General features: G+C 37.0%; 1 protein-coding gene across 1 annotated transcript in view; it reads left to right on the top strand.

Moving 5' to 3' along the window:
* LOC135203160 (polypeptide N-acetylgalactosaminyltransferase 1-like) overlaps positions 1 to 20,000 on the top strand; it is a 318,981-nt gene that overhangs the window by 263,310 nt on the left and 35,671 nt on the right. The window contains exons 3-5 of the mRNA XM_064232844.1: positions 2,383 to 2,495; positions 7,703 to 7,883; positions 17,462 to 17,642. Of these exons, the coding sequence (XP_064088914.1) occupies positions 2,383 to 2,495; positions 7,703 to 7,883; positions 17,462 to 17,642 (475 nt within the window). The remainder of the gene's footprint in view (positions 1 to 2,382; positions 2,496 to 7,702; positions 7,884 to 17,461; positions 17,643 to 20,000) is intronic.

Genomic DNA, 20,000 nt, shown 5'->3' with positions numbered 1-20,000 from the left:
CTCTCTCTCTCTCTCTCTCTCTCTCTCTCTCTCTCTCTCTCTCTCTCTCTTTGACTTTCGTTTGCTCAAGGATAGTACCTAAATATGTTGCTTAAATCCAGTAAAATTGTACTTCGTCTGCAGGCCAGGAAGAAATGGAACAATTTGAAATACCTATAAATCATCACCGATGTGAATTTCCGTATAATGAAACATCCATAATACGTTCTTGTTCGACATATTTCGAAAAGGTTTTCCGGATTTTTGCCTCATGAAACTACTGATTAATTACAGACCTTTCTGCAAAGGAGTTTATTCTTGAATCAGCGTCTTTAATCTGATTCTGCCTGGATTTTTATTTACTCATCTGATTAATTATTTTTTGCTAGAGGCAACCACCTTACTAGGGCAAGCAGTTACTGATGAAAAAGTTCCTCGTTGGACGAGTGGTTTTCGCGCTCAGCTACCAATCCGGTGGTCCGAAGTTCGAGTCTCCGCTCGGCCATCGCGGAATCAGAGGAATTTATTTCTGGTGATAGAAATTCATTTCTCGATATAATGTAGTTCGGATCCCACAATAAGCCGTAGGTCCCGTTGCTAGGTGACCAATTGGTTCCAAGCCACGTAAGAATATCTAATCGTTCGGGTCAGTCCAAGGAGAGCTGTTAATCAGCCCAGTGGTCTGGTAAAACTAAGATAGAGTAATTTGGTAAATCCCCCCCCCCCTAACCAAAGATATATTTAATGGTAAAATAAAATATTTAATTTGGTAAAACCTCTTTAAGAAAATATTTAATTTTGGTTAAAAACAAGATATATTTAATTTAAAAATGGTGAAAAAACCCAAGATACTAAGATATATTTAATGGTTTAAAAAATAAGGAAAATAATATTTAATTTGGAAATTAAAACCAAAGAATATAATTGGTAAAAAACTAAGATATATTTTAATGGTAAAAATAAAATATATTTAATGTAAAAACCAAGATATATTTAAGGTAAAAACTAAAATATTTAATGGTCCAAGAGGCCCAAGATATATTGAATGGTAAAACCAAGATAATATTTAATGGTAAAAATAAGATAATATTTAATGAAAACCCAAGATATATTTAATGGTAAAACTAAAGAATATTAATTGGTAAAATGGTAAAACCAAAGATATATTTAATGGTAAAACTAAGATATATTTAATGGTAAAACCAAGATATATTTAATGGTAAAACTAAGATATATTTAATGGTAAAACCAAGATATATTTAATGGTAAAACTAAGATATATTTAATGGTAAAAATAAATTATTTAATGATAAACCAAGATATATTTTTTTTTTTTTTTTAATGGTAAACGAAGATATATTAATGGTAAAACCAAGTATATTAATGTAAAACTAAGATATATTTTAATGGTAAAAATAAGATATATTAATGAAAAAACCAAGATTTTTCTGGAACTAAGATATATTTATTGGTAAAACCAAGATATATTTAATGGTCAACTATATATTAATGGAAATCTAATATAATTTTAATGGTAAAACCAAGATATATGTATGGTAAACTGAAGATGTTAAATATTTAATGGTAAAATAAGATATATTTATGATAAACCCAGAGATATTTAATGGTAACTAAGATATATTTAATGGTAAAACCAAGATATATTTAATGGTAAAACCAAGATATTATTGGAATGGTAAACCAAGATAAATTGATGGTAAAATACCCCTAAGATATATTTAATGGTAAAACCAAGATATATTTAATGGTAAAACTAAATCTATTAATGGTAAAAATAAGATATATTTAATTATAAACAAGATAGATTGAATGGTAAAACTAAGATACTTTAATGGTACAACCAGATAGTAATTTAATGGTAAAACTAAGATATATTTAATGGTAAAACCAAGATATATTTAATGGTAAAACTAAGATATATTTAATGGTAAAACCAAGATATATTTAATGGTAAAACTAAGATATATTTAATGGTAAAAATAAGAGATATTTAATGATAAAACCAAGATATATTTAATGGTACACTAAGATATATGGTAAAATCTAAGCTAATGGTAAAATGGCTACTAAGATATATTTATAAAAATGTAAAAAAATAAGATATATTTAATGAAAATAAAACCCAAGATATATTTAATGGTAAAAACCTTTAGAAAATAATAATTTAATTTGGTAAAACCAAGATATAGTTTCAATAGTAAAACTAAGATAAAATAATTTTAATGGTAAAACCAAGATATATTTAAGGTAAAACAAGATATATTGAATGTAAAACCAAGATATATTTGATAAGTTCAAAACTAGATATATTTAATTGATGAAAAGCTTTCTGAGGACTTTTCGTATATGTTGTAAATAATAGCCATCTTCTTCTTCCCCCAGGTCCAGACACCAGAACCAAGAGGAGTACATCGACAAGCATGGCATCCACGTGGTCGTTGGGCATTACATGGGCGACGACATACCCGGAAAGACCACGCCTAACATAACAGAAGGTGAGCTTCTATTTTTTTTTTTTTTTTTTTTTTGTGGGGGGGGGGCCTGTTGTGGGGGGGGTCGGTTAAAATAACCAGTTGCATGGTGGATTAGAAGCGAAATACATAAGTGATTATTTCACGTCCAACTAACTTGAATAGCTCTTGCAACTCGTTTGTCGCTCGTGTGTGGAACGATCTAGTGGCTGTGCCCCTTTCCTCAGTGGCATGATCGGTATGGTGTTGGCGTGCCACCTTGGTGGCCGCGAGTTCAGTTCTCGGGCATTCCATTGAAGGGTGAGAGATGTGTATTTCTGGTGATAGACTTTCACTCTCGAAGTGGTTCGGAAGTGACGTAAAGCCGTTGGTCCCGTTGCTGAATAACCACTGGTTCCATGCAACGTAAAAACACCATACAAACAAACAAGCTAAGTTTTCGAATTCTCTTCTTGCTTGTGTATTTCCTGAATCGTAGCTTTTCTTCCTCTAATTAAGCGGTAGGCGGCCTGTCACTTCCATCGTCATCAATTCACATTATGTGGATTTTCCTCGGACCTGGGCTAAAGAAAGGCATTAGGTACTTCTTTTTTTTTTTTAAATAGAGGATCAGTTGAATGTTATTTGTTAAAAGGAGATCGAAAGTAAAGAGATCGAAAGTGTTACTCTCCTCTGAACCCCATCATATTCCAATGACAAAGTGATGGAACTGTTGGCAGAATAAATCGCAGTGTCTTCAAGGAATCTCCGGAGATGGAAGGCGAGGTGCGTATCGTTTTTCGTCATTAAACCAAATAATTATCATAATAAATGGCACTATAATTATTATAATAAATGGCACTCGTCCGATGAGTTCACCGAGTAATGGTTGAAGTTCCCGGGCTTGCAGACGGGCTCTATTCTTATCATTCCCTGTCTTCTAATGATTCGTCTGTTCTAATGATTCCAAAGGGAATCTGGAGGGCACTGTTTTACAGAACGTGAGCCCAGGTTTGAACGAGGGGTCTCTCCTCCAGCGCTTCCTTTAGAATTCAGAGGAATGGTGAGGTTTGGGAAACACCGACAATACTTGAATGTTACTGAAACCCGAAAGAGTTACCGTTGAAGGAATCAAGTATCGTTAAAAATTGTTTCATTATATATATATAATATATAAATATACTATATATATATATATTATATATATGTGTGTGTGCGTGTGTGTGTGTGTGTGTGTGTGTGTGTGGTGGAAATGAACACATGGGAACGTGTCTAACCCCAGTATTCGAGTGAGAGCACACGGCGTTAGCAATTCGTGACCTGGATACGATCCCGATATGAGTCAGAAATTTATATTATACATAATATATATGTATATAGTATATATAAAATGATATATGTATGCATTGGCTCCAAAGCGCCGTGATTCAAAGGGCCATTGTAAAATCCCACCACTCATCTTTTCTGTGCTGTATCTTCCACAAATTTCCACTCGTCTCCAGCCTCTCTCGTAGCTCTCGTCATCATCGAAGTGTAGGTCTGCCAATGCCACCTTCATATCCTTTTAATCATACTCTCACCAATTCATGAAACTTTCATAATTGCACTTATTGTATCATTTCTAATAACTCTATCCTCCAACTCTATCCTGCCATCTGACTCCGAATATTGTTCGTAAAGCCATATCCTCAGGTAAACGACATCTTTCACATGATAGTTTCAGTTTCATGCCATGATTCTCGTCCGTATAGGAATAAAGATCATAGTCAGTTTATGTATGCAATTTCAGTCTGTTTGATGTTCGAATCTTATTCCGCCTACCCATTGTTTGCTTATCTTTTTTTTTTCTTCTTTTTTTTGCCGGTTTCGAAGGCAAGAGAACCTGAACTAGATATCATTGTTCTTGAATATTTGAATCTGAAGTGAAGTGTTCGCGCTCGCACGCGCACACACACACACACACACACACACATATATATATATATATAAATATATATATATATATATATATATGTGTGTGTGTGTGTGTGTGTGCGTGTGTGTGTGTGTATGCGTGTATGTGTGTGTGCATATGTAGTATACGTATACATATATATGTATGTATGTAAATTTTTATACATATGTGAGTGTTTGTTGTATAATATAATTTCAAAATAATGCTCGCTCTCTCTCTCTCTCCCTCTCTCTCTCTCTCTCTCTCTCTCTCTCTCTCTCTCTCTCTCTCTCTCTCTCTCTCTCTCTCTGTCATTTTTTACTCACCATTCAATTACGGAACAGTGTTTGCAAGGAGACAGGGTCATTAATCCTAGCAATTTTCCATCCCTTGACTTAATACAATATTCTTATCATTTTTGGGAACTTAATGAGACGATTAGCCGAATCTCGTCGGAGGAAATTATTCATCTGAGAAGGTCTCGTCTATCGCGAGATGCTGGATTTTTTTTTTTTTGTGGGGTTGATCGTAAGTAAGAGGTTTGAGGATGGGGGGAGGGGGGATGGGGGGGGGGGTGTTCCGGGGATGTCTCGTTTCTTGCCACCAATCCTATTTAAAGTTCTTATGTTTCTTTGTTGGACGGGGTTATGACTCTCCTGTCTAGGTTTGAGGCTCTCTCTCTCTCTCTCTCTCTCTCTCTCTCTCTCTCTCTCTCTCTCTCTCTCTCTCTCTGTTATCGGCCCCCAAGAAGTCTTCAGTGATTAATTGGTATCTGCTAAAACCCAGATGAGAGATTTTTCTGGAGGGCGAGCGAAGTTAAATGGAATTCCCTTCGAAAGTTGTGTACGAAACTGGAAAATGGGGAAGGAATTGTAGAGGGAGTTGCTGGAGTTTCACAGTTTTAATTTGAATGAGTAGGATGTGAATATATGATGTGAACGGAGACTGCAAATGCAATTTAATTAAGGCAGTGTTAATGTTGCTCGTTTTGAAAAGAGATTTGAATGGAAAAATAGTACAAAAAGTGAGGGTGAGTGGTGGAGCTAAAAACATTATATAAATGCATTTGTATAATTGTGGAGCAAAATAAAGCAGTATTAATAACACTATTTTAAAGAATTCATGCGTTAAAAGAAAATGTAATTACACCATTTTAAAATTTTAATGTTATGAATAGAATTTACATCCTGTTGCTAATTTAGACTGAACTGAAAACCTTATAAAGAATTGTTAATAATATCATTTCGTTTGTAGAGATCAGAGAGTATAGGATATAATGCTGTTCTTTGAAAAATTGAAAAATTGAATGAGTTTTGCCTTTTTAAATATGGAACAAATAGAATTTAAGTACTTCACGTGAGTTACAACAGTTTGCTATGCTAGTTACGTAATATAAATCATTCTATTTCATCAACTCACAAAGTTTATCAGCAATATTAGTATTGTCGAATGTGAAAAATACGTAAATAGAAATAAGCTATAACTGTATTGGAACAAGGTATTACCTTTCAATATTTTTCTGTGATGAAGGAACTTGAATAGCCCGCATGAATGTAGATGTACTATATAATTTCAGACATTACAAAACAATATTAATAATGTTACTATTGAATAATACATACTCTACAAACGTTAAAGTGTAACTATGTGACAAGGAAATATTGAAATTTCTATGTATCTTCAAAAGTAATGAAGCAATATAAATAATGTGTTGTTTAATGATCGAGTCAGTAAAGCTATTTTAATAATGTTTTTTTCTAGATACTTATCATGTAATAACCCGCAATTGCATTACAAGCAAGTAATTAAAGACTTAATCAAGCAATACTCGTTATGCTATATTGCCCAATTACTGAGCTAATAACGCTATATTATGGTGCTATTTGTAGATGACAAACATCACGGAATAAACTGTAACTATATTTCAAGAAAAAACTAGAAATTTTGATCCATATGCAGTATAGCATTACGAATGCGCTGTTTCCTTAGAAAGTGTCAAGGAAATATTGGTATTTGCAATAATTAACTGAAATGAGATTTTTCTGTAACTGAAATTTAATTTATTCGTGTATAGGCCTTACTGAGCGAAGATTATTGACATCGCCCTCTTTTATCCATCTGCAGAGCTTAAGTAAATGTAATTTATGACTTTTTTTTTTTTACATGAATTGAGCATAGGGTTTGACTCTCTCTCTCTCTCTCTCTCTCTCTCTCTCTCTCTCTCTCTCTCTCTCATATCGGCCCCCAAGAAGCCTTCAGTGATTAATTAGTGAAGCTTTATCCTTTTGACTTTGCTTCTTTTTCCCTTCCCGCTATGGGGTAGTGCCGTCAGTGCACCTCATGTGGTGCACTGTAGGCATTACTTAAGGGTCTTTGCAGCGTCCCTTCGGCCCCTAGCTCTGCAGCCTCTTTCATTCCTTTTACTGTACCTCCGTTCATATTCTCTTTCTTCCATCTGACGTCTCACCCTCTCCTAACGATTGATTCACATTGCAACTGCAAAATGTTTTCCTCCAGTTGCACCTTTCAAACCTTCTTACTATCGATTTCACTTTCAGCGCTGGGTGACCTCATAGGTCCCAGCGCTTGGCCTTTGGCCTAGATTCTACATTCTATTCTTATCTTTTTTTTCCGTAATTCTGTCAATAATGGTCATTTTCCATTTACAGATGCACCATATGAATTATTTTTTGTTTTTTTGTTTTGTGTATGATTGGCCCATCTTTTTATTTCCACTTACAAACTATTTCTTTCTCCACTTTAGCAACACAGACTAAAATATTCTTATCCCTTCCTGTTATGAAGGGAACAATATTGAATGATCCTCGTATCGTCCCTTCGACCCCAGCTCTTAAACTGTCATACTTATACTTACCTCAAGTCCTGGTAATCTTCTTAGGCACGAAGATATGTTAATTCAGTTGTATTCCACATAGAAAAATGAAAAGTTTTTCTCAGAAAAGGCCTAACAGTTTCGACTTCCACTGGACCCAGGAGGACGAAACTATTTGGCATTTTCTGAGAAAAACGCTTTTCATTTTCCTATGTGGAATACAACTGATCAAATACTACCTCAACTATACCTTTGGTTTCTTACCACCTGGCTGTCCAACTCTTTAACCTTGTCCTGCTCCGGTGTTCATATCCGCTCAAGTAAAAATCCTTTTGGACAGTCATATTAGAGGCTGGAAATAGGAACTTAGTCCCTGGTTTAATCATGATATCAAGTGGTCCCCTCAGCTGTCATAGAAAGCTATCAAGCCTTATACCCTTTGAGCAAAAGACTAATTAACCCTTTCCCGTCATCTTCCACCCACAGAGCTTCTCAACTTCAACGGCTACGACCCCCAGCCTCACGCAGGCGAGAATGGCAACCCCGTTCAGATCCCGACGTGGGAGATGGCTAGAATGCAGAAGCTGTACCATATCAATCGCTTCAACCTCCTGGCGTCGGACCGGATTCCCCTCAACCGGACGCTTCCGGACGTCCGGAAAAAGAAGTGAGTAGAAATAGAAGTTGTTTGTGTGTGTCGGTTTCGTGTTTTCAACTGTGGATGCCTCTAGGAAGTGTGTTTGTTGTCTGGTAGGCTCCGGGATCATATGAACCCATAATGTATTGTTTTTATGCATTTTGAATGTTAAAATAGATTCTCTCTCTCTCTCTCTCTCTCTCTCTCTCTCTCTCTCTCTCTCTCTCTCTCTCTCTCTCCTTGGAATGCGTACATTACATCAGGTGAACTGGATGGAGAATGTAGGTAAACATGACTAATTAAATTTATTTACTTTAATTGTTTTATATTTTAGAATTTAATGTTTTCCACTCTCATTGACCTGTGATGTAACCTAAAGATACGTTATGAATCTCTCTCTCTCTCTCTCTCTCTCTCTCTCTCTCTCTCTAATATATGGTCTGATCTGAAACTGGCCGGCTAGCAGTTAAACCACGAAAAAAAAGTGACCATACACCATCTGTCTTGGTAAATGGTCTACATAATGGAGGAAACAGGAATTGTGGCCTCCATTTTGTTTGTTAAATGGAGATTTGTAGTCTCAATGGTTTATTTTCCGGTCGCTATCAGTGATAGTCGAGGACCTGCGGTCGAAATGCACTTTTTTGTCGTTTAATTGTATATATATATATATATATATATATATATATCTATATATATATATATTATAGATAGAGAGAGAGAGAGAGAGAGAGTATACATATATGTATGTATAATCTTTATAAATATGCATGCATATGCATATAATTACGGTTCCCCATACTTCTTCATTTATCAGCCTTCCGAAACTGGGAGAAAACAGTCTAGGTGGTATCCTGTAAAATCTGTTTTACCGCTCCTAACCTAAGCAGTTCAGTGTGTACTCGGCAGTTAGCCGAATGTCTTTGGTTGCAACCAAGATGGAGAAAATTCGTGGGCCTATAGTAGATTTACATCAACCGTGCATTTGATGTCTAGGCCAGTCCCATACGACGCTCCTGATTTGCTCTTGATAAGCCAATCTCTCTCGAGAGAGAGTTCACATAAGCAAGATGTATCTTCCAACTCTCCTGAGGGATACTTTTAAACGACGTATCCTTCAGGAGAGGTGGAAAATACATCCTACCCACGTGAACTCTCGAGAGACTGAGAGTTTCCAGCCCTGCGATTGGCTTATCAACAGCCAATCAGGAGCGTCGTAAGGGACTGGCCTAGACATCAAATACACGGCTGTTGTGAATCTACTGTAGTAACTTCATCGCAAAGAGATTTCCTGAAAGCTTAAAGTTGACACCATTTTGAGTCACCCACCATAGAGGGAATCTGGCGTATTGCCTTTTGCCCTGTGGAGCAATGAATGCTTTTGTGGGTGGTGGAAGAATGCAAGCGATTGGTTCGTAAAAAAAAGTCTTAGGCCCCAAGGGAGGTAGTGCCTTCATTGCACCTCAACTGTGGGCATTACTGAAGGTTCTTTGCAGCGTCCCTTCGGCCCCTAGCTGCAACCCCTTTCATTCCTTTTACTGAAATTCCCTGCATATACTATGTCTTCCAGACCTTTTTACCGTCAATTTCCGTTGAAGCGTTGAATGGCCTCATGATTCCCTGCGATTGGCCTTTGGCCTAGATTTTATATTCTGATCTGTAAAAGCCTTAGGCAGCAAATGTAATAGATGATAGTGGAATGAGTGAAAGCGGTTGAGTTTTCTGTACACGGCCCTTGAAACTCTCAGCTGGGCGTGGTTGCCTGTGCTGTTGCGTTGCCAGACGCACGGACTTATCTAACTGTAGAATTAAATAAAATACAAACTACTGAGGTTAGTGGTCTGCAATTTGTTATGTTTTAAGATTGGAGGGTGGATAATCAACATACCAATTTGCAGCTCTCTAGCCTCAGCAGATTTTAAGATCTGAGGACGGACAGCAAAAGTGCGGACGGACAAAAAAAAAAAAAAAAAAAAAAAAAAGCAAAGGCTGGCCTCGGTGAGTAGATGGATCAGTGCTGTAAGATGTCTGTCCATGTGGAAAGATTAGAGAACGTTTGGTTGGTGGAAAGGTGGTATAATTTGGGAATTTCAGTAGGGAGGAGAAGGAAAAGACCTATAAAGTGTTAGAGAGATACTTATACGTGTGCGTGTGCGTGCGCACTTGCACGTTATTTATCTATCTATTTCACCATACTTCCCTCCCCCCCTCAACCCCCACCCCCCCTTAGAGACAAGGAAAGGCGAGGAATGAGAAAACTGACAAAAATCTAAGGAGAATCAGAGGAAATGTTAGTAAACTTGGAAATAATATAACGAAAAGACAAAACAGTAAAACAATTAAAGTGCTTTGAAAACTAATGAAGAAGAAAAAAGGATAGAAACGTTAAGAATAATTAAAGTAAGGGAGAATTAAATTTAAAAATGTTTGCAGAGAAGATTGATAAGTTACATAAGGAGCTAAGGAAAAGGAACGCAGGACTGATGAAAATAAAGCTAAAAGAGGGACAAAAAAATTTTACCGAAAGAAGGAAGAAGGTTAAAAGACTTAGGAACGAAGTCAAGGGATACAGCCGTGAAGCCGAGGTATACATCCGAAGGACCCAGAAGTGTGGTGCGATCTGAGTTTACAAAGGAAAAAAGAAATAAATAGATAAAAGAAAAACGACAGAAGTTTCATTTTCAAAATCGGTATCCGATCCGATATGTAAATCTCGAATTCGATGACTAGCATCAAGAACTATCATATCTCTCGAAGAAAGGTGCATCTTGAGAGATTAGGAATTATTTTTCGAAAAGAAGACTGTAATCCCTGGAGTAATCTCTCGAGATTGGAAGTTTTCTACAGAGCAATCATAATCGCTCTCAATTCTTCTTACACCGATATTTCGAAATGGAAGGAGTTGCTGGAATCTGAGTGAGTGAGATTTTCCCCTTCTGTTCCTCTCTTCTCCTTCCCCCAGAAATGAGAAAAATGCAGAAGGAAACGTTAAAAGAGAAAAAGTATTACCCAGGGATTTCTTGAAGCCTCGATATCTTCCTTCGAGAATCTTTAATTGAAAGGTAATGGACGATTGCCGTGGCAATCACGCCTGGTGGCCAGGAGGGGAAGGGGGGTTCTGGAAGGGGGGGGGGGTTGCGGGGGGGGGGGGGGGGGAACATTTCCAGGGATGTGGGAGGATGGGCCATAAAACTTGTGTCCCAATAAACAGAAGAATGGTTTTCGGATACTTTTTCAGTGGGAGCTTTAGAGATCTTTATTGTTTTTTGTTGATGAAGGCTTTGCTGATATTCTTTTGTGTAACATAACTGTAAATTGTTATATATATATTTTTGTTGTCCTCATTTTTGTGATTTCGCTTACTCGGGGAGTAAGCCTGCAAACTACTTTGTTGTTGTTGTTGTTGTTGTTGTTTTGTTGTTGTTGTTGTTGTGGGCAAGAAAGGTCTGAAAAAGGTGTTTCAAATTACTTTAATAAGATATAACTTTTTGACTGTTTTTTGTGAAACAACGGGCTTTCTGTCGGTAGATTTTAGCGCGTTTTAATTTATTTGATGTACTGAATTTAGAGGCTATGTTCCTGTTCAATTATTTTGCGTTTCCACATATAACTGAGGATATATGAACGTGTTTAATTTTTGTCCACTTCACGTCAAGTTAGGAATATAATGTTTACAACTTATGCTTCAGGGGGAAAATCGTGCAGTAAGCTGGAGGTCGGATCAGACTCTGTTATCATTATTATTATTGCAAGTAGTAGTATTGTGGTGAAATTAGACTGTTTATATAATACACTCGTATTGACACACACACATACATATATGTATAATTATGTGTGTCGTAAGGTGTGTCTGTCACACAATGCGCCCTTCACCTCTCTTCCATGTGATTTCACGCTTCATGGTTATTACCCTTATTAGGTTACATTCACTTCGCTCACGCTTTCATAATCTGGCACTAGTCTTTGTAACTTCCAAAATCTCTTGCACACCATCTGTCCAGCACTTTTTAATTTTTCTCTTCTCTTCCCTCATATTATTTACGAGTAATACACTCTTCACCAGTCTATTCTATTTGTGCTAACCTTTTTACCACTTTTGTGTGTTGCCACACTTTTCAGCTTTTTAGTTCATATGCCACACCTACAACACTAACATTTCAGACTTCTTTTTTTTTTCATAAGCATTGAACAATCGACCTACACCTCTATAAAGGACAATCCCTTTTCAATTCCAAAGTCTCTTCCCATTCTTTTGCAAGCACCCTGCTACCTTCCTAGTTTCCCCAATTCTCATGGCCCCCCTCCCCATACACTGAACGATTGTCTAAACGACTGTCTGCACGATTGTCGTTATCGACCCACACACACACACACACACTATTCATACAGTAAGAACGATCTCCGCACAGATTTCAGTCTGAACAAAGATTTTGTCTCGGGAAGACATGGCATCACCATCATCTCTAGAAGAGACGTGCGTGATAGCGTTATATCGGCAGACAAATCCATACATTGAACCACCTGTTTATGACAGACTTCAGTCGCAAGCCAGCAACCTGGTCGTGACGGATTCCCGCTGAGATCGTTCAGACACGAAGCTCCGCCCACTTTTGCATTCAGACAAGCCCAAACATAGTGTTTTTGCGAACGTGTATGGGGGTCTTTAGTCTCACTTTTTCTTATACCCTCCCATCAACCGTTATATTTACTCCCAGATACCGTGAGGATTAACTTGCCTCTTGCTCACATTTTTTTTCAAAATATTTCCCTAGTTCCTGCAGGGTTTTTTTTCACTAGCCCCAATCAGCACTGTATTATATGCGTACTTCAGCCATTCCACATAGCAGGCATGACTTTTGTCACATAATTGATTTACTTTCTGTGGCTTCATGCATCACACCATCCATAGATACAATATACTGCCATAGATACGTAACACATCTTTGTCTGAGACTCACTTATGTACTTATACAGTAGAGCAGTCACTTCCATATACATATTCCTTCACATACTTGAACATTTTGAACCCACATTGCTCCTCCTCTATCTGTCTTTCTGTCATCTGTCCTATTTTCTAAATCAAAATCCCACCAAAAACAGAGGTGAGGTATAGTAGGTGATATGCCTCAGTCATGTGCAGTTACCTCTGTTGCCTTAACTTTATGCAGTGGAACAAACATTCCTCTCTCCTATTTCTGAGAAACTTTTGCATCATCACCAATACCTTACAAACCCTGGTAAGCCCCTCTGTCACACCATCAACTCTGTGCCTCACTTGGAATCTCCTCAATTCTTAGTGTGCCTCTTCATTCTGCATTTGATTAAATTTCTCCCTTGTCTTCAGCAGTCGCTTCCAAAGACATTCTCAAGCTTAACCCAGACACATTCCACTCATGCTTCATTCAGCTCTTGACTTTCCTCTCTCTTTTACGTTCATCAGATCTTCAAAATGGTAATTGCATCCATCCAGCAATTTCATTGCTCCGGACCTCTCCTTTTGGATTTTTACCTCCGAGATCCATTTGTTCATTAACCTTCCTCTCTGCACTTACTTCAGTTTAGAACGACTTCGTTTTCTCCCTAAAGTTCTTGCTTACCTTTCCTCCTTCTAATGTTATTACTTGCCTTGTTATTCTTATTCACTCTGTTTTGAATAATCTTCCTATTCTTTTGTTCCTTGAATAATTTCATTGTTCCTGCACTGAGTCTCTCTCTCTCTCTCTCTCTCTCTCTCTCTCTCTCTCTCTCTCTCTCTATGTGTATATATATACATATATAATGTATATATATATATATATATATATATATATATATATATATATATATATATTATATATATATATATATTGTAATTGTTAAAATACTGTAATGTTAGGCTTGAAAATGTTATGAAGAAACAACGAAACGCGTCGCAATTGTAATGTTTTGGTTTTCAACCTACGCCCTACTGAGTATATATATATATGTTATATATATATATATATATATATATATATATATATATATATATGTGTGTGTGTGTGTGTGTGTGTGTCCAGTGTATATATAATATATATATATATAATATATATATAGATATATATATATATATATATATCATATATATATATATAGTATATATAATATGTGTGTGTGTGTGTATTTGGTCGATGTTTCTGTTATTTTCCACTACATTAAATATAATGGGCGGATGCGTAACTTGTGTTATCTCATTATTATGGGCGGGACGTACATTACAAATTCTAATGTTCACAGTGACATTCGCGTGTTGACGTAGTGTGAATGTTTGCATATATCGGTGTAAATAACTGTACCTGTGTGTACTCAGCATGAATGATTATCACACACACATATGTGTGTGTGTGTAAAATAGGTATGTATTGACATAAATGTGTGTATTTATGTATGTATATTATATATGTGTGTGTGTGTTTGTGTATATATTATTACTCTTTCCTTTGCCGATTTCTTTTTTTATACGTCTATATGTCTCTTTTATCCCAAACAATCCGGCGCCCTTGCCCACGCCCAGAATAAAAGGCGGCATCTCAATAAAACCACTGACCTTTTTGTCAGCGTCCAGCAGCATCAAACCTTACAAACCACCGCATCCATTTTCCCACCTTCCGCCGTTTTTGGACGCAAACGTTTTGCTGCCAGCTGGAATACACAACGTTTTCGGGGGAAACGTTTTTATAGGCACAATAGGCTGGCTCTCACGTGAGGGACTCCATTACCTTCTACAAAGAGCGGATCTCAAAAGGATGAGGAGAGAGAGAGAGAGAGAGAGAGAGAGAGAGCTGTGGTCATTTTGCGCGGTTTCCTGGCTGGGCATTTCCAGCGCGATTGTATTTTGTTTCAGGAGCGAATTGACTTCCAGTATTTTTCGCACTTTTTTTCGAATTTGCTTTTGGTAGTATTTTTTTTTTATTTTTTTTTTTTTACAGAAATCGTTTGTCTTTTCTTAACTTTTCTTTGGTGTATTCTGCTTTTCCCTTTGTTTTTGTTTTTTACTTCTCTTATTTTTAGCTAATTAGTTAAGGTTTGCTTGACAATATCTTATTATTCTAACAAATATCTTTTTGGGATTTCCTGGAGGCTTTATATTCTTACCCTTTTTACATCAATGATATTGTCTTTTTTTGTGAATTTACTCTGTACATTTCGTGATTTTTCTTCTTTATAGTGGGCGTTTATTGGCTTTTTCTGGAGGTATCAGTTTTCATAGTTTGCAAAGATGTAATTTTGCTTTTCTGGTGAATTTTTTCTGTGTAGTTTTTTCTTATGGGGGAGAATTTTCTTCATTTGTTACGTATGAATTTGCTGTGCTTAGTGCAAGTAGATTTTTTTTAATCCTGTTTACGAAAATAAATAAATAAATGAATAAAAGTGTGATGATTTTTGCTAATTCAGCTTTGGCTTTTTGTAGATGGATTTGTTTGTTTTTCGGTGAATTTATCTTTCTATTTTATTCACTTTTATTGCGATGTTGACATGCCCCTTTTTTTCGCGAATTTCGTTTCACTCCGGCGAAAAATCCCTTTGGAAGTTATTCACCTCTGAAACAGGACTTGTGGTGTGAACGCATTGTGGCGAATTTATGCTGCACTTCTCCTAAATTTAGTTTCACTTTTTTTTCCCCCGAGCTGATATTTGCCGTAAAAGTTGCTCACGGCTCTGAAGTAATGTTTGTTGAACCCTGGAGATAGACTCCTCTTCCTTTGTGGTCATGTTAACGTAGGCATGATAGTCTGAACACTTTTATTTGCTTTCGAAAATTCTCCTCTGAAGTTGTTCGTCTTTGAAGGATGTGTACAGGATCTCGAACTTATATTTGAAGGGAAGTGTATGGCTGCGTCGAGCAGGACTCCCTACGCTCTGCGCGCCAACAGGATCGAGTTTTTGTTAATTTCTCTCTTCCAGACCATCGACCATCTGAATGAAGCCTTTGGCATCACATACCCAGACTATCAAGTGGGCACACCTTTTCTTATACTGATTTACCGTAGAATTGTTTTACCCACATACCCACAAAGGACAGACGATTAATTCAGATAAGGTACGCGCACGGAAGATCCCGTAGTAATAGGAGGTTATAGTGCCGTCGGTGCACCTCTTGCGATGCACTGTAGGCGCATTACTCAAGGTTCTTTGCAGCGTCCCTTCGGCCCTTAGTTGCAACCTCTTTCATTTCTATTACTGTGCTTCCTTTCGTATTCTCTTTCTTTCTTCTTACTTTCCACCCTCTCCTAACAATTGATTCATAGTGCAGCTGCGAAGTTTTCCTCCTGTTACACCTTTCAAAACTTTTTACTTTCAAGTACAGTTTCAGCGCTGAATGACCTCCTAGGTCCCAGCGCTTGGCCTTTGGCCTTTTAAATTCTATATTTTATCCTACTCTATTTTACATATTGAATAAGTTATATGTCTCAGTTGCTCTTGTTCTTTCAGTTCTCTATCAAAGACGCAAATTCACGGGAACATAAATCTATTTCAACTTTAAAGTAACGCTGCATTAAAACGAGTTTTTTACGATGCGTTCAACTTCAAAAAGTGTGAGGAAACTGTAATGTTATATTCACAGTTTGTGACAAGCGTCTTTTTATTAAAAGTTGCAGGATATCGAGCGTGCTTTATTTTCTGCTGTTACAACGTCGAGGGATTTTATCGTAGGGTACAACACTCTCTAAAAAAAAAAAAAAAAAAAAAGGAATAAAAGGGAGAATCGTTGTCGGTGCTTTGTAATGCATTTGCAAATGCATTTGCACTTAATTTTTTTTTTAAATTATGACACGTTGTAATGAGACGCAGCGTTGTGTGTTTTTTTTTTTCTTTTTTAAAGTGAAAAATAAATGGAAAGCTTGGTAAATCTTATATTTCTAGCGGAATTGCTATCCTAGTTTCAGTATTTTTACGCATATACACAATGATGGATGCTGCAAGGAATTATACATATACCTATTATGCATTATACATATACCTATTATGCATTTACGCTGCCCAACACTGACTTCACTTTTACTTTTTATACATTTTTGTGATACATCTACTGTTAAATTATTTTTTAAAAGTACTTGACAAGCTTCAGAAGACATAATTGTGGTAGTGAAGAATGAATGCCAAGTTGCTACTTGGTGCCAAGGCCTCCTCTGTATACGTCTGTATTTACTGGTACCTTTTGTTTTCTCGCGCTCATCTACCTATCTAGCTATCGATTTATCTATCTATAGTAAAATCCGAGTCGATCTTGTTTGTCCTCCCCCGTATGTGACAGTAGGGGAGAAATGACACATCCACCCTCCCCCCTGTAAACTGGTTTGTCCGTCCCAGGTGGGGCTGGGTAGTTAGGGGATCGGTAGGGTAGGCGAGACGTAAGTATGTATGTATATGTGTATTATGCACATGTAATGTATAATAAATATATATATATTAAATAATTATATATCTATATATATATTATTAATATATATATATCAATATATTATATATATATATATAATCTATAAATGACATATAGAAATAAAGTCTACTGATCATATTTACTTGTAAAGCATTCTAATGTTCACAGTGGCCCTTTATATATCTATTATTTCCATCCCTTCTTGCAGATGCCTGGAGAAGGACTACCACCCCGACAGCCTCCCCACCACATCTGTCATCGTCGTCTTCCACAACGAGGCCTGGTCGACTCTCTTAAGGACGGTCCACTCCGTCATCAACAGGTCGCCTAAGAAGCTGCTGAGGGAGATCATCTTGGTGGACGATGCCTCCGAGAGGACCTTCCTGAAGGTGAGTACTACCCCCCCCATACCCCCAACCCCCATCCTCAAACACCCACCCTCCGCAGGAACCCGAGATCGATCCTCGATGGGATATGTCTTTGTTTCCCACTTTCCGAACCCTGGTAGTTGTGACGCCAGATAATTCAGAATCAATCGACCAAACAATCCCACTTTCCGAGTGTGTGTGTGTATATATATATATATATATATATTATATATATATACATATATATATATAGATATACATAGATAATATCTATATATATATATATTATATATATATATATATATGTCTTGCAATTCCACAATGGTCCCGTGGGTGAAGTATATAAGAGATCCTCACGTGAAAATGAAAGGAGGAGGGACCAAGACTTTCAACCTTTATTCCAAAGTCATCTCTGGAATAAAAGATGACTTTGGAATAAAAGTTGAAAGTCTTGGTACCCCCTTCTTTCATTTTCACGTGAGGACTTATATATATATATATACTTATATATATATATATATATATATATATAGATATATATATATATATATATATATATATATATATATATATATCACATTTATTTTGAAGCGTTATATGCTCCTCGCTAGCCTCTTACATAAACCTAATCCCATTTTTGTTTAGTGTTAAATCTCCTTTTCGCGCCGCTAATCCCTTTATTTTGACGATGAATCGCACTAAAAGAATCCTTTGATGCCATTCATCTTTTATTTTGCGACTGAATCTCGCATTCCCAACGTAATCTCTTTATATGATAATCTCATGAAGTTTGCGGCACGAGATGGAAACTCCAAGGCTGAGGGGTCTCGCCCTCCAAGGGTTAACTTCATACGAAGTTAAACACATAAAAGGACCTTACGGCTTCGTTTAAATAGTCCTTTTATTATCTAGACAAACCAGGGGCCATTTTTCTTACAGGCGTTTATTCCATCTATGGGCATAGGTTTACTTGTGTCACCATTTGTGAGACTAGACTCCATCAACGTACATTCCAAAGATTACAGCTGTCAGTGTTAATAGGACGAGACTCCGTATGTGTACATAGTATAGAATCGTGGACTTACAGCTTGAGGAGTTTATGGAGTGTTACTCCATGTAACTATACTCTGTTTCTTTTCCATCTGTCCACCCGCCTGTGGTGTTTGCGTATGGTAACACTGCGTCTTGGGCTTCAGATAGTTACGCTATCTATAAGTTTTAGGTAAATAAAAGGATATCTGGGTGTACATTTGCAACTGAAAAGTGTTTTAATTATTTACAATATGCGAATTACACCGTTAATATTCGAAATGGGGCATTGTTGTTATTGTTGACTGTAAGCTGAATGTAACCATTTAAAGCTCGGGACATACGCAAATACCACAGGCGGGTGGACAGATGGAAAAAAACAGAGTATAGTTATCAGTGAGACCTGTGGTTCAGCTGTCACTGGCTATTGGCGTTCAAATCCTCGATATAGATAGAACAGGACGTATACATTAAAACCCATAGGCTCACGGAACGGGCAGCCAAAGGGTGAAGAGTGATGTTAGAGAGAGAGAGAGAGAGAGAGAGAGAGAGAGAGGCGATCAAAAAGCTGCTAGAAAAGTCAGAAGAGGTAGAACAAGGGGTGAGAATTCCAAGATCTGGAAATAAATAGAGAGGAACTAATAAAGACAGGAAAGTCGTTTTTGTGACCGTCAAGTTATGATGGTGCTAGTTTGGCTTATTATCTACTATGCGTCCCCTACTCGAAGTTGCTAGTCCTAAACATCGCGGAAGCTCCTTGTGACGCCGTGTTTAGTACTAGCCCCTCGGGGATCAAAGTATGACATAAACCAATTTTTCTATTTTGTGGCTGACAAATTATATCAATAAATGGTATCTTTGTGCGGCCGTCTACTTTACTTACACTAATGTTTAGTGCTGGCACCTCGGAGTTGGTGATGCGTAGATAACAATGCAAAGTAGCAATGTTATGTTTTATTATGGGTACGTTGTTTATAAAAGACTTTATATTCGTCATTGATAATTTCTTAAAACATTTCCACAGTGATTCTTAGGTCATTTGTTTGACGGATGAGTTGTGTCGCTAGGCGAAGTAACGATTTTACAAAGCCAGAATAATTGAATTTGTTTGGAACTGGTAAAGAGAACTTAGTAAGAATGGAAAGCGGTAGATGTGGAAGAATGGAAAAAGTGGTAGATGTGGAAGTAACAACGAAGACTCGTAGGAATTCCCAGAAAATTAATCGAAAATGAGCTTGAAAAGTCATGAGGAAGTAAGCCACATTAATGGAAATGGTTACAGAAGTTCTGTGTTTAAATTTGAAAGAAAAATGGCACTTTCAATAAACGTGCGAGTGCATTGTGGTCACT

The sequence above is a fragment of the Macrobrachium nipponense genome, chromosome 33 (genome assembly GCF_015104395.2).
Source record: "Macrobrachium nipponense isolate FS-2020 chromosome 33, ASM1510439v2, whole genome shotgun sequence".
Lineage (NCBI taxonomy): Eukaryota > Metazoa > Arthropoda > Malacostraca > Decapoda > Palaemonidae > Macrobrachium > Macrobrachium nipponense.
Note: the sequence above shows the minus strand (reverse complement) of the source record. Positions and strands in the feature narration are given on the sequence as shown.